We start from the raw sequence: 20,149 nt of genomic DNA on the forward strand, positions 1-20,149 counted from the left end.
TCCTTATGAAGACCCCACCCTCATGAACTCATCTCAACCTATCTCCCAAAGGCCCAATCTCCATCTACTATCACACTGAGGGTTAAGGCTTCAACATATAAATTTTGGGTGGAGACAACTGCAGTCCACAGCAACGGGCAACTGATTTTCAGTAAGAGTGTCCAGACAAGCTGAGGAAAAGAAGGGAGAGGAGGAGGAAAAATTGGTGCTGTGACAACTGCATATCTGCATACAAAAGAATGAAGCTAGATCGCTTCCTTACCTGATACATGGCAATTAACTCAAAATGGATCAAAGACCTAAATGTAAGAGTTAAAACTATAAAAACAGTAAATTCTTAGAAGAAAATATAGGAGTAACCTGGGCATAGTGGCACATGCCTGTAATCTCTGCTACTCAGGAGACTCACTTGAGCCCAGGGGTTAAGAGACCAGCCTAGGAGGCTGAGGCAGGAGAATGGCAAGGACCCAGGAGGCGGAGCTTGCAGTGAGCCGAGATTGTGCCACTGCACTCCAGCCTGGGCGACAGAGCAAGAGACTCCATCTAAAAAAAAAAAAAAAAAAAGAGAGACCAGCCTACGAAACACAGCAAAACCCTGTCTCAAAAAAATATGTACATAATACACACACATACACACATACACATACACACACACACACAAGTGTATTAGTCCGTTCTCACCCTGCTATCAAAAACTACCTGAGACAGCATAATTTATAATGAAAAAAGGTTTAATTGACTCCCAGTTCCCCAGGCTGTACAGGAAGGCATGGAAGCATAGCTGGGGAGGCCTCATGAAACTTACAATCAAGGCAGAAGGCCAAGAAGAAAGAAGCATGTCTTACATGGCCGGAGAAGGAGGAAGAGCTCTAGACAACAAGGAGGAGGTGCTACACACTTGTAAACAACCAGATCTCCTGAGAACTCACTATCATGGGAACAGCAAGGGGGAAATCTACCCCCATGATCCAATCACCTCCCACTAAGCCCCTCCTCCAACACTGGGGATCACAATTTGACATGAGATTTGGGTGGAGACACAAATCCAAACCATATTAATGAGTAAATCTTCAAGACCCTGGATTAGGCAATGGTTTCTTAGCCATCACACCAAAAGCACAGTGACAAAAGAAAAATTACATAAGCTAGACTACATAACAATTTTTTTTTTTTTTTGAGATGGAGTCTTGCTCCGTCATCCAGGCTGGAGTGCAGTGGCACAATCTCGGCTCACCGCAACCTCCACCTTCTGGGTTCAGGTGATTCTCCTGCCTCAGCTTCTCAAGTAGCTGGGATTACAGGCATGCGCCACCATGCCCAGCTAATTTTTTCGTATTTTTAATGGAGACAGGGTTGCACCATGTTGGCCAGGCTGGTCTCGAACTCCTGATCTCAGGTGATCTGCCCACCTCGGCCTCCTGAAGTGCTGGGATCACAGGTGTGAGCCACCGCACCTGGCCTGACTACATAAGAATTTAAAACTTTTGTGTCATAAATGATACCATCGTGAAAGTGAAAAGACAACCCAGAGAATGGGAGAAAATATTTACAAATTATATTTGTGGTAAGAGTCTAATATTACAGAATATATAAAGAACACTTAGAAGTCAATTATATAAAGACAGTCCAATTTCAAAATGGGCAAAGGATGTAGACAATTCTCCAAAGATACAAAAATGGCAAATAAGCACACAACAATATGCTCAACATCATTAGTCATCAGGGAAATACAAATGAAAACTATAATGAGATACCAGTTCACATCCACAAGGAGGGTAATAATAAAAAATACAGAAGATAATAACAAGTGTGCGGAGGATGTGGAGAAACTGAAGCCCTCATACATTGCTAGTGGGAATGTAAAATATTATAGCCAGTTTGGAAAACAGTTCAGCAGTTCCTCAAAACGTTAAACACAGTTACCATATATATGACCCAGCAATTCCACTCCTAGGTATATACTCAAGAAAAATAATAACACAGGTTCACAGAAAAATTTGTATATAAGTGTTACAGCAGCATTATTCATCATAGCCAAAAAGTATTAATAGAAACAATTTAAATGGCAACGAATGGATTAACAAAATATGGAATAACCATACAATGAAATAATATGCAACAACAAAAATAAATGAAGTACAGAATGAAGATTAATTTAAACTAGTTTCTCCCATTATTTAGCTGATGACAATTCTGAGTTCAAACATGAGTCCCTAAAATTACTAAAAAGTCAAATTGATGTTCTGTTCTCAAAAAACAATTTGACCAAATACAGGTTACTATAGTCTGAATGTTTGTGTCCCCCCATCCCCAAAATTCATATGATGAAACTTAATCCCCAATGTGGTGTTATGAAGAGGTGGGACATTTGAGAGATGATTAGGTCATGAGGGCTCCATCCTCATGAATGAGATTAGTGCTCTTATAAAAAAGACCCAAGAAAGTCTGTTTATCTCTTTTGCCATGTGAGGGCACAGAAAAGACGCTATCTTCAAGGAACTAACCCTCACCAGGCACTGAATCTGCTGGCACTTTGATCTTGGACTTCCCAGGCTCCCAAACTGTGATCAATACATTTCTGTTGTTCACCAATTACCCAGTCTAAGGTATTTTGTTATAGCAGCCCAAATGGACTAAGACATAAGCCATGAGAATAAAAACAGTTATGATGTTATATTTTTATAAATATACATACTTTAAAGTTTCACTACCAACAATACAGAGTCAGTACGTAGCAACGGTTCTCAACAGGGGGCAATTAGGACCTCCAGAGGACATCTGGCAATGTCCGGAGACATTTTGGTCACAACCAAACATCCTAAAATGCACAGCATTGTCCCCACAACAAATAATTATACAACCTGAAATGCCAGTAGTGCCACTACTGAGAAACCCTGGAATAGAATAATTCATTTAAATTACTGAAGAGCACACCATTTCCCCTTTCTCAGGATCAGTCTTAGGTTAATGCTTAGCCTCTACCACTACTAAGCTTCTAATATTAACACTTAGCCTCTGTTAACACTAATTACTAAGACAATTTGGAATTTAAGTGAATGGATTTTTCTTATCAGGTTACAATATACATATGAAAATATATTAAATAAAAACATACATGTTAAAAATAAGCAATTACATATTAGACTTATATGGATAAAGAAAGCACTTACTGTAAAAATGTTCTAAATTCTAAAGCTTCAACATTCTCCACAGCAATAGGCTCCTGATTTGTTAAACTATTTGATGTCTGTCCAATAGTATGAAAATAGAAGTCAGGAACTCTTGCTAAAAGGACTGCTTTGTGTGCTTTGAACAAAGTACAACCCACAGAGAAGGTGACATCTGTATGGAATTCTTCCCTTAGAAGCCTATAAGGAATAAAAAGGAATCATAGTTTAATTAGTGATACTAAAAAACATATACGTATTTTTATAAAGTAGGTTTAAAATAACACGTAAGGTAAAAAATAGAGGCAACATAAAATTAATACAAAAATGAGTTTGTTCTCAGTTCATTCCAAAGAACATTGTTTAATATTGGCTTAGAGCCTAATTTTCTAAAATTCATAGTGAAAACAAAGACAATTTCACTAAAAGAGTAAGACTACTGTTTCAAAATATTTTCTTATGAATTCCTTCTGATAATAAAAAAATATTTTCTGCTACTTATGTTGATTTTCCTTTAGATGTACTACCTTCTTTAGATTTATTTTAAAAATGCAAAGTTGACATGATCATTAATTATTTAAAAGAATCAATTTTTTTAAATCTTACTTAAATTGAAGCAAAAAAAAAGTTAATAGTTAATGACAGCAACAAACCACACATATCAGTAGAAAATTCAGGTGAGAAACTGGTACTTAGTTCTGGCTAATGTTAATTAACAAATCTGAAATCCAGGTGTCGCTGTCAAAAATGTGACATTTAGTCTCTTTTCCAGTCTCCCACTCCCACAAATAGAATTATGTTCTAATCTATCATTAAAACGATGGATTCGTGATCCTTTCAAATCCCTTTGCTAATGTACAGATACAGTTCTTGAAAAGCCCACTGATTACATGTATAACGTCAGTGATAGAAGAATAGAAATCAACATAATAGAAAATGTCATAATCTTTTGCCTCTTTGCAGTAACTATTTTACTCTCTAAATATTAAATAAAACTTCATATTGCTATAGCAATATCATCAGCAAGGTATGCATTCTCAGAGGACTTCTGTATTACAGGATATATAAAACTGGCAATCACACCAGTACACTACAGGAGGTACAAGTAACCGATAAAGATATCCATTACAGTGAAAGCTTGGAAAGCAGCCAATGACACTCATACTCCCCCAGGACCAAGTTAATGGCTCCTTCCTCTAATCCCATCACATTCAGTACATACCTCTATTATAGCATTTCTGTCATTGCATCATTATTATTTTTACATATCTTTCTCCCCACTAGACAATGAACTCCCCAAGGGCAAAAACTGTATCTTCAGTATACAGCAAGAGTTCAGTATCTGCTTACTGAATGATCCTATTTTACCCTAGACAAAACAAATGCTTCAGAGCACAAAAGCTTTCAGAACCTTGAAAATAATGGCCAAATAGATGCATCTTAGTTTGGTCAATATTTTCAATTAATTATTTTCATATGTAATTTTTAAAGTTACACAAAAATGTGTTGGGCTCTCAGACTTTAATTGAAATAGAAACTCTACAAACACTCAATTTGTTCTTTCCTCCCACCCTCCTTCCCCCCATCCCACCCCTCAAGTGAATAAGGAAACACTGCAGCTGGTAGCCATACAACCATTAGGAGGGAACCCACCTTGCTGCTAACAGATGCTCATGAGTACTTGCTAAATGGAAAAAAAAAAGTGTGTATAAAATTGTTAATGTGAAAATATAGTGCTTTTTATTTGATAGAACCACTTTTATCAGTTTCAAGTATATTTTGTTATGTTACAAATCTGAAAATCTGACTTAGACTGGCTTAAACATTAAGGAGTTTACTGGCTCATCGAATAGTAAAGTCCAGAGGAAAGACAGACTGGAGCAAAGTCTCAATGATGCCAAGGCCCAGCTTCTTTCCATCTCATATCTTTGCCCACTACTGTATTCACCTATCTTAGTCCATTTGTGCTGCTATAACAGAATACCACAGGATAGGTAATTTATAATGAACAGACATTTATTGGTTCACAGTTCCAGAAGCAGGGAAGTCCAACATCAAGGTGTTGGCATCTGCAAGGGCCTTCTTGCTAAGTCATCACATGTAGAAGGATAGAGGATAAAAGGGAGCAAGAAGGAGCCAAACTCATCCTTTCATAACACTACCAATCTCACCCATGAGGGTGGAGCCCTCTTGGCTTAATCATTTCTTAAGGGTCATACCTCTTAATGCTGCTAAAATGGCAATTAAATTTTTTTTTTTTTTGAGACAGAGTCTTGCCCTGTTGCCCAGGCTGGAGTGCAGTGGTACCATCTCAGCTCACTGCAACCACCACCTCCTGAGCTCAAGGGATCCTCCCACCTCAGCCTCCCAAGTAGCTGGGACCACAGGCATGCATCACCACACCCGGATAATTTTTGTATCTTTTGTAGAGACAGGATTTTGCCATGTTCCCCTGGCTGGTCTCAAACTCCTGAGTGTTGGGGAAAAGCTGAGTGTCAGGAAAAACGCTGAGGCAGGGCTTGCACGTCTGACATAATGTAAAAGAGTCTTGGAACATGTCTGGGGTCCAGGGTCTAAAACTCCTCATGGCCTTTGGAACACCAACCTCTGTGCCAAAGGGTGGAAGGCTGCCCTGCCGCACCACAATCTAAGCCCAGGGCATTAAACCCCTTGAGGCTTGGATGGAATCCAGGGCTCAGGGCATAAAACCCCTCGTGGTCTCTGGCTCCTTGCTTCTAGCACTCCCAGGCTCATAGATCAAATTGTACCTTAAACCAGAAGAACACATTTCCCATTATCTCAAGTAGCAGAACATGTTCCATATGCTTCAAAGAAAATGCTAAACCGTCACAGCTGTAGATCATGCGCTTGATACACCACTTTCTTTCAACCCCCACATCCTCACTACTTGCTTCTTTGTTTGATCACCAAGTAATAGTGTGGGCTTCCAGAGCTCAGGGCCTTCACAGCCTCCATACTAGCATTGGCCCTCTGGTCCCACTTTATGTCTTGTCTCATTCCTTCGACTCTGCCGAACTTCGTAGCTCCCCAAGGCCTGGTGTTGGGTCTGATCACCCCAACACTGAGCTCAAGCAATCCATCCCCCTCAACCTTCCAAAGTGCTGCGATTACAGGAATAAGCCACCTGCCTAGCCTGTAAATTATTATTATTTAGACGGAGTCTCACTCTGTCACCCAGGCTGGAGTGCAGTGGCGTGACCTTGGCTCACTGCAACCTCTACCTCCTGGGTTCAAGCAATTCTCCTGCCTCAGCCTCCTGAGTAGCTGGGAGTACAGGTGCACACCACCATGCCAGGCTAGTTTTTGTATTTTTAGTAGAGATGGGGTTTCACTATGTTGGCCAGGCTGGTCTCAAACTCCTGACCTCAAGTGATCTGCTCACCTTGGCCTCCCAAAGTGCTGGGATTACAGGCATGAGCCACCGTGCCCAGCCAGGCCTGTAAAATTCAACATGAGTTTTGAGAGGACAAACATTCAAACCATAGCATAACTTGTCTAAAGCAATTTACACTGCTGATAAAACCCAGTTATCACTAAACACTTATTGAGCACATACTATGTACTAAGCACTGGGAACATAAAGATGACTAAAACATAATACCTATCCTCAGGGAGTTTATAGTATAGTAGGGAAGCCAGGTATGAAAATTAAAGTGTGTGATATATTCAATAGCATAAGTAAATTTTGTTCAGGGACAGACAAAAGATGAGACCTCATAGAGGGCATGAAAACCAAATGGGATTTTAAAGACTGAGTAAGAGCTGGTTAGAGAAGTAAGGCAAGGTAAGTAAGTGCCTGGCTCCATGTTCCTTACAAAGATATATGTGAGTGTGGAACTATACGTTGGTCAGCACAGAGTACTGAGAGGGTGCGAAGTGGCAGATGAAGCTGCAGAGATAAAGATGAATAAGAGGCAAAGAGCTTAACTGTACCCTACAGTGAAAGAGGAGTCATAAAATTGTGTGTGCTGAACCTCTATTAACCTCAATAGGGAAGGCACCAGGTTCCAGAGGCTGAAGAGACCCAGAGCCAGCAAACGAGATACGGGCTTTTATTAGGGGCTTACATACAGGGGAGAGAGTCCAGTGGTGGCAGGTAAGATATCCACCTTACCTACAGTCCAGTGGTGGTGGACTGGGCAGGAAAACTGCAAACCCTTGCAAACAGCATGGAAGTTTACACAGCATTTTCACTTAACCCCCTTCCTTTAATGTCCTCCACCTGGCAACCTTCATACAACCCTAACCCAGGACTTCAATCCCCTTTACAGCCTGTGTTCCACAGTACGGGCCCAGGAGCTCAGATGTCCCTCACAGACAAGGAACAAATCTCTGGGATGGTGACTCCCAGATTCCCTAGCTCGCAATACACGAAGGTACATCCACCATACAGGGTCATTTTAAGGGTATGCCTACATTATTGCTATCAGGTGTGTTTGCCCTGCAAATGGTTTGAAACAATGGCAAATTTATTTTTCAAAATAAATAAATTTGTATAGAAGAGGAGTTAGATGAAAATGAGAATGAAGATGAGAAAACTACCGCACAGATGAATGAAGCCAAGAGAGGATCAATGGTAATAAAGAGGGGATGAAATTAAAATAAATTTAGGTAATAAAATTGGCAGGAGTTGGCAAAATTGGCAGGAGTTGGTAAAATTGGCAGGCAAGGCAATAACCTGGCTCTTTCTCATATTTGGATAACTAGGTGCTAGTGATATACCAATCTGCTAGTACAACTTCCCTCCTCTACTCCAGACATATTTCCAGTTGTTTCCTGGATATAGCTTGCTGGACATTCATTATACACCTCCCTTTCAGGAAAGATCAGGCTTGTTCAGAGTGGTATGGTAGTAGCCTACATGCTTCCCTTTCAAATGTCCTAAGATTTGGGGCCATTTTCAATGCTTCCTTTTCCCTGTTCCCCAGCATGTCATCAGTCACCAAGCCTATCAATTGTTCCATTTCCATTGCCATTGTGTATCCCTGGACTATTATAATATCTCCCAGCTGGTCTCCTTGTTTCCAATTTCCCTTTCCTTATATTCCAGATTCAAATGTGTTAATTCCCTATTTTAAAAACACTGATGGTTCTCCACTGCTTCTAGAATACATCACAAACATTTCACTGGAGAAAGAAAGCCCCTGTGATCTAGTCTTAGTCTACCCATTCACCCTTACCTACTGTCACTTTGATTGCCTGCCATACAATCTCCTTCCAAATAAAGCTACCAAATTTATTTATTACTTATATGTGGCCCTGGTTTGTACCACATGCCCCTACATCCTAATCACATCTGAATGGACAATGGGCTGAACCAAGGTTAGCCACTGGCCAATGGAGTAGTCAAGCAGGAGAACTTGAGCAAAGATGTTCTATAATAAACATGAACCAACTGATGGCACTGAAGAGCATTCTTAAGCAAATCTATGGTAGAAAAAGAAATGGGTAAGGACAGAAGAGGAGATGAAGGTACAAAGTTAACTGGAAGATCAGTTTACTGTAGAGGAGGCAGACTGCTTGGGTTCATATTCTGGTTATGTGACCCTGGACAAGTCATTTGAAAGTCTCTGGAGCCAGATTGCAAAGGTTCTTATTCTGACTCCATCACTTTTTTTTTTTTTTTTTTGAGACAGAGTCTTGCTCTGACACCCAGACTGGAGGGCAGTGGCTTGATCTCAGCTCACTGCAATCTCCACCTCCCAGGTTCAAACAATTCTCCTGCCTTAGCCTCCCAAGTAGCTGGGACTACAGGCGCCACCATCATTTCTTTTTTAACATTCAGTTTCCTCTTGTGTTAAATGAGATTAACAAGACTTACCTCACAGGATTCATGAGAGAAGTAAGTAAAACATTTCATGTAAGCCCACTGTATAGCAAATAGTAGGATGGCAATAAGTATTAGTTTTGTTTTTTTTTTTACAACTGCCCTGAATAACAGTCCATTTGTCAATGTGGTCTTATTGTATGACTGTTACCATATCCCAAACGACTTTCCAGTTCTACATTGGAGCTGGCTTTTTGACGGCTAAAACTGTCTCCCACTTTTCCTCACTTCTCTACATATCTTGTCACGTCAGGTAACCTAGGAGTGTCTCTGTTCCTTACTATTTGGCAGAGTCTAATACGACTTGCTTTCTCAAAATCAATCAAGCTCTTTCAAATTTCCGTGCTTCCACAGAAGTTATTCCCCTTGTTTAGATATCCTCTACCTCTCCCTTCCCAATCTTTACCTAATCAATTCTTAACCAATCCCTAAGAGCTCAATCAAATGTCACCCTATAAAGTCTTCCCAACTCACCCCACCACAACTAACACTTTTATTTAGCCATTACCTCTCTCACTAGAGTGTAAAGACAAACAACAAAGCAATGTTTTATTAACCTTTATTACTTAAGACCTAGTACCGGGCTAGGTACGTGGTCGGTGCTAGATACTTCATTAGTATTTGTAGAATAAATAAATGATATTGCTATGCTTGGAGAAAATTAATTTAGTATAGCATTTAAGGTGGTTGGGTGAGCATTTTGTTTTGTTTTGTTCAAAAAAAAAAAAAGCCTTGCTCATCTATTTTTCTTTGTTTATAATAAGAATTTGAGAGTTCTGAGTCCTAACCTCAGTTGTAACTAAGATGAGGATAAACTGTTCACTAGCAATACTTTAACCTCATTTTCTTCATATAAGTTAGATGTGTTACCCTAGAAACGTTAACAACTTTAGTATTATTTTTTCCATCTTTTTCTTCAGTCCCTCCCTGGTAGAGACAAAGTAGCTTCCCCAGTAGATAGTCCCAAATTAAAGGGATTTTTTTTTACTTTGATAAATTCTGTTTACAGCTATCGGAGCCTTAAGTATGGTGAGTTTTTGACAGAAAGCACTTTAAACTGTAGAATCCTGGCTGGGCGCGGTGGCTCACACCTGTAATCCCAGCATTTTGGGAGGCCGAGGCGGGCGGATCACTTGTGGTCAGGAGTTCGTGACTAGCCTGGCCAACATGATGAAACCCCGTCTCTACTAAAAATACAAAAATTAGCCGGGCGTGGTGGCGCGTGCCTGTAATCCTAGCTACTCGGGAGGTTGAGGCAGAAGAATGGCTTGAACCTGGGAGATGGAGCTTGCAGTGAGCTAAGATCGCGCCACTGCATTCCAGCCTGGGCAACAGAGCGAGACTCCGTCTCAAAAAAAAAAAAAAAAAAAGTAGAATGCTGCACAACTTTTAATTATTAGTAATCATGTTTACCTCAGTGGTTCTCATAGTCACCCTAGCCAGCAGCATTAGCATCACCTGGGGCCTTGTTAGAAATGGAAAATTTCAGTGAAGCACACTGAAGTTTAAGAATCAATGTCTTGCTGGAAATGTAAATTAGGTCATATTTCTAAGCTTCATTTTCTTTGTAAGCTGAAATTACTTTAGCTGGATTCCCAATAACCCCAGATGGATATCCATGAGGCTTACAAAGGTTAAATGTCAGGACGACCCTCCATTTGCTTTGGTCCTCACAGGAGCTCAGAGTTGCTGGGAGCTACAGAGAGCTCTGGGTGAAGATAGGAAGCCAGGTCGAAATCAGGAAGCATTTCTGGTAAATTGTTTAAAGAAACCTCAGAAGAGACCTCCAAGACTATAGTATTGTTCTTTCCTCGTTTCAAATAATCGTTTTCCTAATTTTATTATTTTTCTTAAAATAGTATAAGCTTATTTTAAAAACTGTGTAAGTTTCAGGACCTGGATCCACCCGACCTTAGTGATTTGAAACAACTAAGCGTGCCTGTGTTGAGATATTTCTAGCAAACTGGTGCTGCACACAACTAAGCTTTTTTTGTTTTCCTTTTGAATCTGGTACATGGTGTCGAGGTGCTCGGGATTGTTTATTCAGGGCGAGCGAAGCCACTTTTCGGAATAGTGGGGAGACTGGCTAACGACCCGCAGTCGCCTGAGGCGAGGAGAACCAAGTGCTGAGGGAGGGGGAGGCAGAGCCGAAAGAAGCCACAGCTTCTGGGGCGGAGGTGGGCGATTTAGGAACTGAAGCAGCCAGAGTTCCCGCCTCCTCCTACCTGAGCAAATCCTGGCTGAGCTGCTCCGACACCGTCGCCTTCAGCCGGCGCCGCTCACACGGCCCCTTCCTTTGCAACCCCTTACTGCAAACTCCAGCGGACCCCAGAAGTACCATGGGGGCCGCACTGCCTTCCCCACAGCGAGCCATGTCTCACAGAGGTACGACGCCCTGGAGGCCCAGTACTCGGCCTCACTTGCCCCGCCCAGGAGGAAGAAGGGGGCGTTTCCGACCGAACGCTCGGCTCCTACCCAAATCCGCCCCCTAGGGTAAAAGGTTGACGCCTCTCGTCGGTTTGTAGACAGTCTCCCAGAGCAGCCCGACCGCGGTGGGGAGCCTCAGAGGCCCAGAACCGAGCCGGCTCGTGACCCAGGAAGAGCGTGCGCAGGCGTACTCGCTCTGTTTACTTCTGCCGGCGGGCACCCCGCCTCCCATGGCTCCGGCGCGGACCGTCCCGCGGGGCAAACCAATCCTCAGGCTCCTTATCCCCTCCCCTTTTCTTTCCCTTCCGGTTGGTGCTCATTCATTTCAATGTTTTACTGAGGCTCGAGTTCAAATCAGCACATGCAGCCTTTGTATGCTGTGTCTTTCTGACAGGTCTACACTTTTTTCCAACGGAAGTCTGGGCGAGTCACACCCCCTCACTTACCTGGCTTCTTAACCCTGAGGTATAAATGTTTGGGGCAAGAAAAATTGGCGATGGGAGGGGTAGGGGAAGAACTTCATAAACTGCCAGTCAGAACAATTCTGAGTTCAATATAAGAGATACTTACAGCATCTAGACGGCCCCATCCCCTTCTTATCGAAGGAGTGGCTCATACAAGCCCTATCATTTATGACCAAGAAGGGAGAAATAGGTAAGGGGCAAAGTCTTTGAGCAGTGAAGTGATGGATGGATGAAATATAGAATTCTCTTTTGTCCCAAATAAAGTAGCAAACGTGATTATCATTTAAGGTTTTGTTATTTTTTATTTGATTACTGCCTCCAAAAGAAGAAAACTCAGTAGTTCCGCTTCGGGCCAGGAAGTCCCATCTACTTGGGAAGCAGAGGCGGAATGATGGCTTGAGCCCGAGAGGTCGAGGCTGCAGTGAGCAATGATTGCACCACTGCACTCCAGCCTGAACAGCACAGCAAGACCCTGTCTCAAAAAAAAAAAAAAATCTGTTTCATTCACAAACTCTACACACAAGGTGAAGAATAGTAATTGCTTGGAAAATACATTGGCCAGGTTGCGGTGGCTCACACCTGTAATCCCAGCACTTTGGGAGGCCAAGGTGGGAGGATCACTTGAGCCCAGGAATTAGAGACGACCAGCCTGGGCAACATAAGGAGACCCTGTCTCTACCAAAAAAAAAAAAAAAAAAAAAAAAAAAAAAAAAAAAGGAGTGGGGGAGGGGAATATATGGACTTTGTATTTGTACCATAAGATTGGCCAAGAGGTAACCATTTCTTCAGATAATGCCCCTTCCCAAATACTCAGACATCTTAATTCTGAAAATTATAATTGGATAATTGATTTTTTAAAATTAATTCCCAAATGCTTGGATGGATAATTGATTCTTAATTATTCCTGTAGAAAAGAGGAGTGTCAAAGATAACATAATAGTAGCTTATATTTGAATCCTTATTACGTGGTAAACGCTACTCTATTTGCTCTGTGTGTTTTAACTCAGTTAATCCTTACAACAACCATTTAGCTAGGTACTGTTTTCAGACCTAATTTACAGATGAGGAAGCTGAGGCATACAAAGGATAGGTAAACTTGGCCAAGGTCACACAATGTCATATATCACACTATAATATATGGTGTGTTACACCATCTAATGGTGTATTATAACCCAGGCAGTATTTATCTTTTGACTGGCAAATTTAGTCAATTTACATATACTCTTGGTAGGAATGTAAATTGGTGCAGCCATTATGGAAAACAGTATGGAGGTTCCTCAAAAAATTAAAAATAGAACTATGACATGACCCAGCAAACCTTCTTCAGGTATATACCCAAAGGAAATGAAATTAGCACCTCATAGAGATATCTGCACTTTCATGTTTGTTGCAGCATTATTCACAATAGCTAAGATATGGAAACAACCTAACTGTCCCTAGGATAGATTAATGGATAATGTTGTATATAGACAATGGAATATTATTCATTCTTAGAAGATCCTGCCATTTGTGACAACATGGATGAAGCTGGAGGACGTTAAGTAAAATTAGCCAGGCACAGAAAGACAAATACTGCCTCACGCCTGTAATCCCAGCACTTTAGGAGGCCAAGGTGGGCGGATCATGAGGTCAGGAGATCGAGACCATCCTGGCTAACACAGTGAAACCGTCTCTCCTAAAAATACAAAAAAAAAAATTAGCTATGCATGGTGGTGGGCACCTGTAATCCCAGCTACTCAGGAAGCTGAGGCAGGAGAATGGTGTGAACCCCGGAGGCAGAGCTTGCAGTGAGCCGAGATTGCCACTGCACTCCAGCCTGGGCGACAGAGCCAGACTCTGTCTCAAAAAAAAAAAAAGGTAAATACTGCATACTCTCATATGTAGGATCTTTTAAAAAGTACATAAACAGTAGAAAGGTGGTTGGGGGAGATGTAGGTCAAAGGGTACAAAGTTGCATTTACGTAGGATGAGTAAGTATAGAGATCTAATGTACAGCATGAGAATTATAGGTAATAATATTTGTTGTGTACTAGAAATTTGCTAAGCGAGTAGATTTTAGGTGCTCATACCACAAAAAAGTAACTATATGTGGTGAGAGGGAAAACAGTAACTGTGTGATGATGATATGTGCTTGACTAAATCATTTCACTACGTATGTCAAAACATCATGTTGTATACCTTAAATATCCACAGGTTAAAAAAAAAAAAAATCAAAAAACCACCCAGGTAGTCTAGCACCAGACTCCCTTCAAAGCCCTGCCAGATTTCTACCAGGCCTCTTTATCACCTGATAAAGTAACAACTAGGCTACTCTCTGGTTGGAAATGGGTGACAGAATGATTTCTGGTTCATGTTTTATCTTAAAACAACTTAAGTTAGGCTGGGTTTGGTGGCTCATGCCTGTAATCCCAGCATACTGGAAGGCCGAGTCGGGCAGATCACCTGAGGTCAGGAGTTCGAGACCAGCCTGGCCAACATGGCGAAACCCGGGTTCTACTAAAAATACCAAAATTAGCCAGGTATGGTGGTGCATGCCTGTGGTCCCAGCTACTTGGGAGGCTGGGGCAGGAGAATCACTTATCATTTCACTGCAGAGGTTGCAATGAGCCGAGATCGTGCTACTGCACTTCAGCCTGGGTGATAGAGCAAGACTCCGTCTCAAGAAATATATATAGAAAAATAAAAAAACTTAAGGTAGCTTAGGCGGCTATGTGAAATGATTAAAGAATAAGTAAATACTCCCTTAAAAAACAAAACATGGCTGGGCATGGTAGCTCACACCTGTAATTCCAACACTGGGAGGTTGAGGTGGGAGGATTGCTTGAAGCCAGGAGTTCGAGGCTGCAGTAAGTTATGATCACATCGCAGCACTGCACTACTTAGCCTGGGTAATAGAACAAGACTGTCTCAAAAAAAAAAAAAAAAAAAAAATCTTGTCATCGATGCTTCACATTCTACCATTAGATAATTTAACTTAAAGCATTATTTTTATTTTAATTTATCTCTATAGTCATTTATCCCTTAATGTGAGTGAAGTTTTCAGATGTTCTTCCTGAAAGAATTTTTGATCAGGAGGAAAAGAGAGTTTAAGGAACTAGCGGTGGGAGCTGGGAAGGTAAACATGGCTAAACTCCTAATTTGGTTTAAGGTCGTCTTTAACTGTGATCTTAATGTGAGAAAAGTAAATTTAGGTAAAATTGCCTTGGAAGGAAAAACTTCTTTCAAGAACTCTAATCTCATGAAAGCAAACCCATTTTTGATGCATTATTTCTCCCTCTTTAAAAATGCTTAGGTTGAGCTTGGTGGCTCACACCAGTAATCCCAACATTTTGGGAGTCTGAGGTGGGAGGACTGCTTGAGCCCAGGAGTTCAAGAACAGCCTAGGCAGCATAGCAAGGCCTCGTCTCTACTTACTTACTAAATAAATAAATAAATAAATAAATAAAATTAAAGCCAGGTGTGGTGGCACATGCCTGTAGTCCTCGCTACTCAGGAGGCTGAGGTGGAAGGATCGCCTAAACCAGGGGTTAGAGGCTGCAGTGAGCCGTGATCGTGCCACTGCACTTCAGCCTGAGTGACAGAGTGAGACCCTGTTTCAAAATAAAAAATGGAAGTTTTAATATGAAAAATTTCAAATCCCAGCTACTCGAGGTTGAGGCAGGAGAATCGCTTGAACCCGGGAGGCAGAGTTTGCAGTGAGCCGAGATGGCGCCACTGCACTTGAGTCTGGGCAACAGAGGGAGACTCCATCTCAATAAATTTTTAAAAAAAAGCAAAAAGCTTTTCAGAGAGAGCAAGAGAGCTTGTTATGTTTTCCAGGCTGACTTTGAACTCCTGGGCTCAAGTGATCTTCCTGCCTCAACCTCCTGAGTAGTTGGAACTATAGGCACGTGCCACCATGCCCAGCTGAGTGGTGTTTTTTTGTTTGTTTGTTTTTGTTTTTTGTTTTTAAGAACTATATATAAAAATGCGCTGACCGTGGTAGTTCACACCTGTAATCCCAGCACTTTGGGAGGCCGAGGTGGGCAGATCACCTGAGGTTCGGAGTTCGAGACCTGCCTGGCCAACATGGTGAAACCCTGTCTCTAATGAAAATACAAAATTAGCTGGGCGTGGTGGTGCAGGCCTGTAATCCCAGCTACTCACGAGGCTGAGGCAGGAGAATTGCTTGAACCTGGGAGGTGGAGGTCGCAGTGAGCCGATTATCAAGCTACTGCACTCTAGCCTGGGTGACAAGAGCGAAACTGCATCTCAAAAAAAAAAGAAAAAAGAACTATATATAAAAATTTAATGGATAAGACAGCTAAATATAAAAAGTGAAACTACATACTACTAGAAATAAAGTAGGTAAATTCCTTTATTACCTTGGAAAAAAGAATGAATGTGTTTATGTATATGTGTGTATTCCATATATTTCATGTACTCAGATCACCCCTTCTTAAACATAAGGTAACATGCATACTATATTTAGTATTCTGCATCTTGTTCTTCCTCATTTAACAGTACATCCTAGAGTGTTCTGCCTGCTTCCAGACAAGCGAGGAGACTTGTGGTCTGGTTCTTGGACTTCCCTAACAGCATGGCCCCTAAACGCCAGTCTCCACTCCCACTTCAAAAGAAGAAACCAAGACCACCTCCTGCTCTGGGACTGGAGGAGACATCGGCCTCTGCAGTCTTGCCGAAGAAGGGAGAAAAAGAACAGCAAGAAGCAATTGAACACATTGATGAAGTACAAAATGAAATAGACAGACTTAATGAAAAAAGACAGTGAGGAGATTTTGAAAGTAGAACAGAAATATAACAAACTCCGCCAACCATTTTTCAGAAGAGGTCAGAATTGATCGCCAAAATCCCAAATTTTGGGGTAACAACATTTGTCAACCATCTACAAGTGTCTGCACTGCTTGGGGAGGAGGACGAAGAGGCACTGCATTATTTGACCAAAGTTGAAGTGACAGAATTTGAAGATATTAAATCAAGTTACAGAATAAATTTTTATTTTGATGAAAATCCTTACTTTGAAAATAAAGTTTTCTCCAAAGAATTTCATCTGAATGAGAGTGGTGATCCATCTTCAAAGTCCACCGAAATTAAATGGAAATCTGGAAAGGATTTGATGAAATGTTCAAGTCAAACGCAGAATAAAGCCAGCAGGAAGAGGCAGCATGAGGAACCAGAGAGCTTCTTTACCTGGTTTACTGATCATTCTGATGCAGGTGCTGATGAGTTAGAAGAGGTCATCAAAGATGATATTTGGCCAAACCCATTACAGTATTACTTGATTCCTGATATGGATGATAAAGAAGGAGAAGGAGGAGATGGTGATGATGATGATGATGATGATGATGAAGGGGAGGAAGAATTAGAAGATATTGATGAAGGGGATGAGGATGAAGGTGACGAAGATGATGACGAAAGGGAGGAAGGAGAGGAGGATGAAGGAGAAGATGACTAATAGAACACTGATGGACTCCAACCTTCCTTTTTTAAAATTTTCTCCAGCCCTGGGAGCAAGTTGCAGTCTTTTTTTTTTTTTTTTTCCTCTTGTGCTCAGTCACCCTGTTCTTGAGCTCTCTTTTCTCTACTCCATGGTTCTCAACTTATTTGGGGGGAAATACCTTGAGCAGAATACAATGGGAAAAGAGTCTCTACCCCTTTCTGTTTGAAGTTCATTTTTATCCCTTCCTGTCTGAACAAAAAACTGTATGGAATCAACACCACTGAGCTCTGTGGGAAAAAAGAAAAACCTGCTCCCTTCGCTCTGCTGGAAGCTGGAGGATGCTAGGCCCCTGTGTACTAGTGCATAGAATTCTAGCTTTTTTCCTCCTTTCTCTGTATATTGGGCTCAGAGAGTACACTGTGTCTCTATGTAGGTCAAAGGGACAATATGGACAGTTAGCATTTACCAACACGTATCTGTCTACTTTCTCTTGTTTAAAAAAAGAAAAAAAAAAACTTTAAAAAATGGGGTTATAAAAGGTCAGCAAAGGGTGGATTTGAGATGTTTGGGTGGGTTAAGTGGGCATTTTGACAACATGGCTTCTCCTTTGGCATGTTTAATTGTGATATTTGACAGACATCCTTGCAGTTTAAGATGACACTTTTAAAATAAATTCTCTCCTAATGATGACTTGAGCCCTGCCACTCAATGGGAGAATCAGCAGAACCTGTAGGATCTTATTTGGAATTGACATTCTCTATTGTAATTTTGTTCCTGTTTATTTTTAAATTTTCTTTTTGTTTCACTGGAAAGGAAAGATGATGCTCAGTTTTAAACATTAAAAGTGTACAAGTTGCTTTGTTACAATAAAAGTAAATGTGTACACACACGCGCGCGCACACACACACACACACACACACACACACAAAACAGTATATCCTAGAGGTTATGCCATACGAATGCAGGGCTTTGTTATTTCTTTTTATGATGGCAATTCCACTACATTTTACTCAGCTACCATTTTAATTTCTTCTTTGAATAATTATTCATATCCTTTGCCCATTTTGCTTTTGGTCTTTTCTCTATTTTTGGATGTTGGAGATATTAGTGTTGTCTGTGATATAATTTGCAAATATATTTTTCCCATTTGTCATTTGTCTTCTGACTTGGCTTGGCTTTTAGTGGTTTTTTTTTCCCCCTGGTGTTTTTGTTTTAATGTAGTCAAATTTATTCTTTCTTTTTGTTCATTTTTTCTGGACTTTGAGTCATAGGTGGAAAGATTATCCTAACTTCCAGATTGTAAAAGAATTCATACGCTTTCCCCTAATAATGTGTGATTTCACTTTTTATACTTAGCTATTTAATTCATTTTGAATTTATCTTGTTACATGGTATGAAGAAAAGATCCAATTGTATATTTTATTTTTTTCCAAGTGGTTATCTAGTTATCCCAATACCGTTTATTAAAAGTCAACTTTTCCCCTTCTCATTTTAGATGCCACTTTTTTCATATGCTGAATTGTTTTGTCCCTTAGTTCTATTTCTGGACTTTCTAGTCTATCACATTGTTCAGGCCATCTATTCATGTGCCAATATCACAGTTTTAAATAGAGAGGCTTTATATACATTGCTTTAAAAAAAATTTTTACTGGCTGGGTGCAGTGCCTCATGCCTGTAATTCCAACTCTTTGGGAGACTGAGGTAGGTGGATCACTTGAGTCCAGGAGTTTGAGACCAGCCTGGGCAACATGGCAAAACCCCGTCTTCATCAAAAATAAGAAAGATTAGCCCTGGGTTGTGGCGCACACGTGTGGTCCTGGCTACTCAGAAGGGTGAGGCAGGAGGATCACTTGAGCCCAGGAGGTGGAAGTTGCAGTGAGCTGAGATCACACTGCTGCAAACCAGCCTGGGTGACAGAGCAAGATCCTGTCTCAAAAAATAAAAAATAAATTGCTGAATGTTCTGTGCCCAAGGGTGAGGGTGCAGTAATTTTTTGCCTTAGTATTGGTCAACTGTTAATCTGTCAATGTCCTCTCAGTGCTAACAGCAACACAAAGAACTGATAAAGATGGGAATTCTGCACAAACCTCACTTATACTGTTTCTGGACTCTTCCCTGCATGTATGGAATGGTTAAAAGCATAGACTTTAGAATCATGATATTGAATCCAATTTAAGTTGTTTATTAGTTGTGTGACCTAGCCTACTGGTCTAATAGTCTAAGTCTACTGAGCTTTAGTCTATTGTGCTGATCCATGAAGCTCTCCAAGCCTCAGTTTCCCTATAATGGGGATAAGGGTATCTCATGTGGTGGTTAGAAAGACTAAATGAGATGATCCATGTAAAATTCTGCTATGGTGTGCATTATTAGCTTATGACTTGTCATCACAAAGTAGTTTTGAAGGTTATTCTTTAGAGTTTTACCTTTCCCCCCACATTGTCTTCAATTCAAATAGGCAATGTCATTTTGCTATTAGTATTTGTTTCCTCCTAGCAGTTAAGTTTTACTAGCTCCAGTGGATGTGGAGGGTTTACAAAGGTGATAGTGATGATGACCACTGAAGGTCTTCATGTACGGGGAAGTTGTGATTTTGATTTCTTCCTGCCATCATATTCAAGAATAGGCAGCCATTTGGAAAAGCCATTTCGAAAAAGAAAAGCGATTACAGAATCAGAATAGCACCATATTACAACCCTCAATGATTTAAGTGATGAGCAGCAATACCTGCAAAAATCACAAAAAGAAAACCAGGCAATATATGCTTTCTGATGAAAAACACACTACATGTATGATCTTGCCAAAT

At 40.8% G+C, this 20,149-nt stretch overlaps 2 protein-coding genes across 4 annotated transcripts in view; one reads left to right on the forward strand and one right to left on the reverse strand.

The window, feature by feature from the left end:
* The window catches only part of BTBD8 (BTB domain containing 8), a 104,311-nt gene extending 92,663 nt beyond the window's left edge, over positions 1 to 11,648 (reverse strand). The window contains exons 1-2 of one of the 3 annotated variants that reach the window (XM_024237260.3): positions 11,241 to 11,648; positions 3,171 to 3,368 (exon numbers count right to left, since the gene is read on the reverse strand). In XM_024237260.3, coding sequence (XP_024093028.2) covers positions 3,171 to 3,368; positions 11,241 to 11,389 — 347 coding nt within the window. In that variant the 5' untranslated portion in view covers positions 11,390 to 11,648. The remainder of the gene's footprint in view (positions 1 to 3,170; positions 3,369 to 11,240) is intronic. The other 2 variants (XM_054531172.2, XM_054531162.2) reach the window with 2 other exon arrangements.
* SETSIP (SET like protein) lies at positions 11,530 to 18,034 on the forward strand. The gene is given in 4 exon segments (XM_009235471.3): positions 11,530 to 11,907; positions 16,410 to 16,665; positions 16,667 to 16,727; positions 16,730 to 18,034. Coding segments are annotated over 3 exon segments (873 nt in total). The 5' UTR covers positions 11,530 to 11,907; positions 16,410 to 16,485; the 3' UTR covers positions 17,362 to 18,034.
* Positions 18,035 to 20,149: the final 2,115 nt, after the last annotated feature.

This window comes from Pongo abelii, chromosome 1, assembly GCF_028885655.2.
Source record: "Pongo abelii isolate AG06213 chromosome 1, NHGRI_mPonAbe1-v2.0_pri, whole genome shotgun sequence".
Taxonomy (NCBI): Eukaryota; Metazoa; Chordata; class Mammalia; order Primates; family Hominidae; genus Pongo; species Pongo abelii.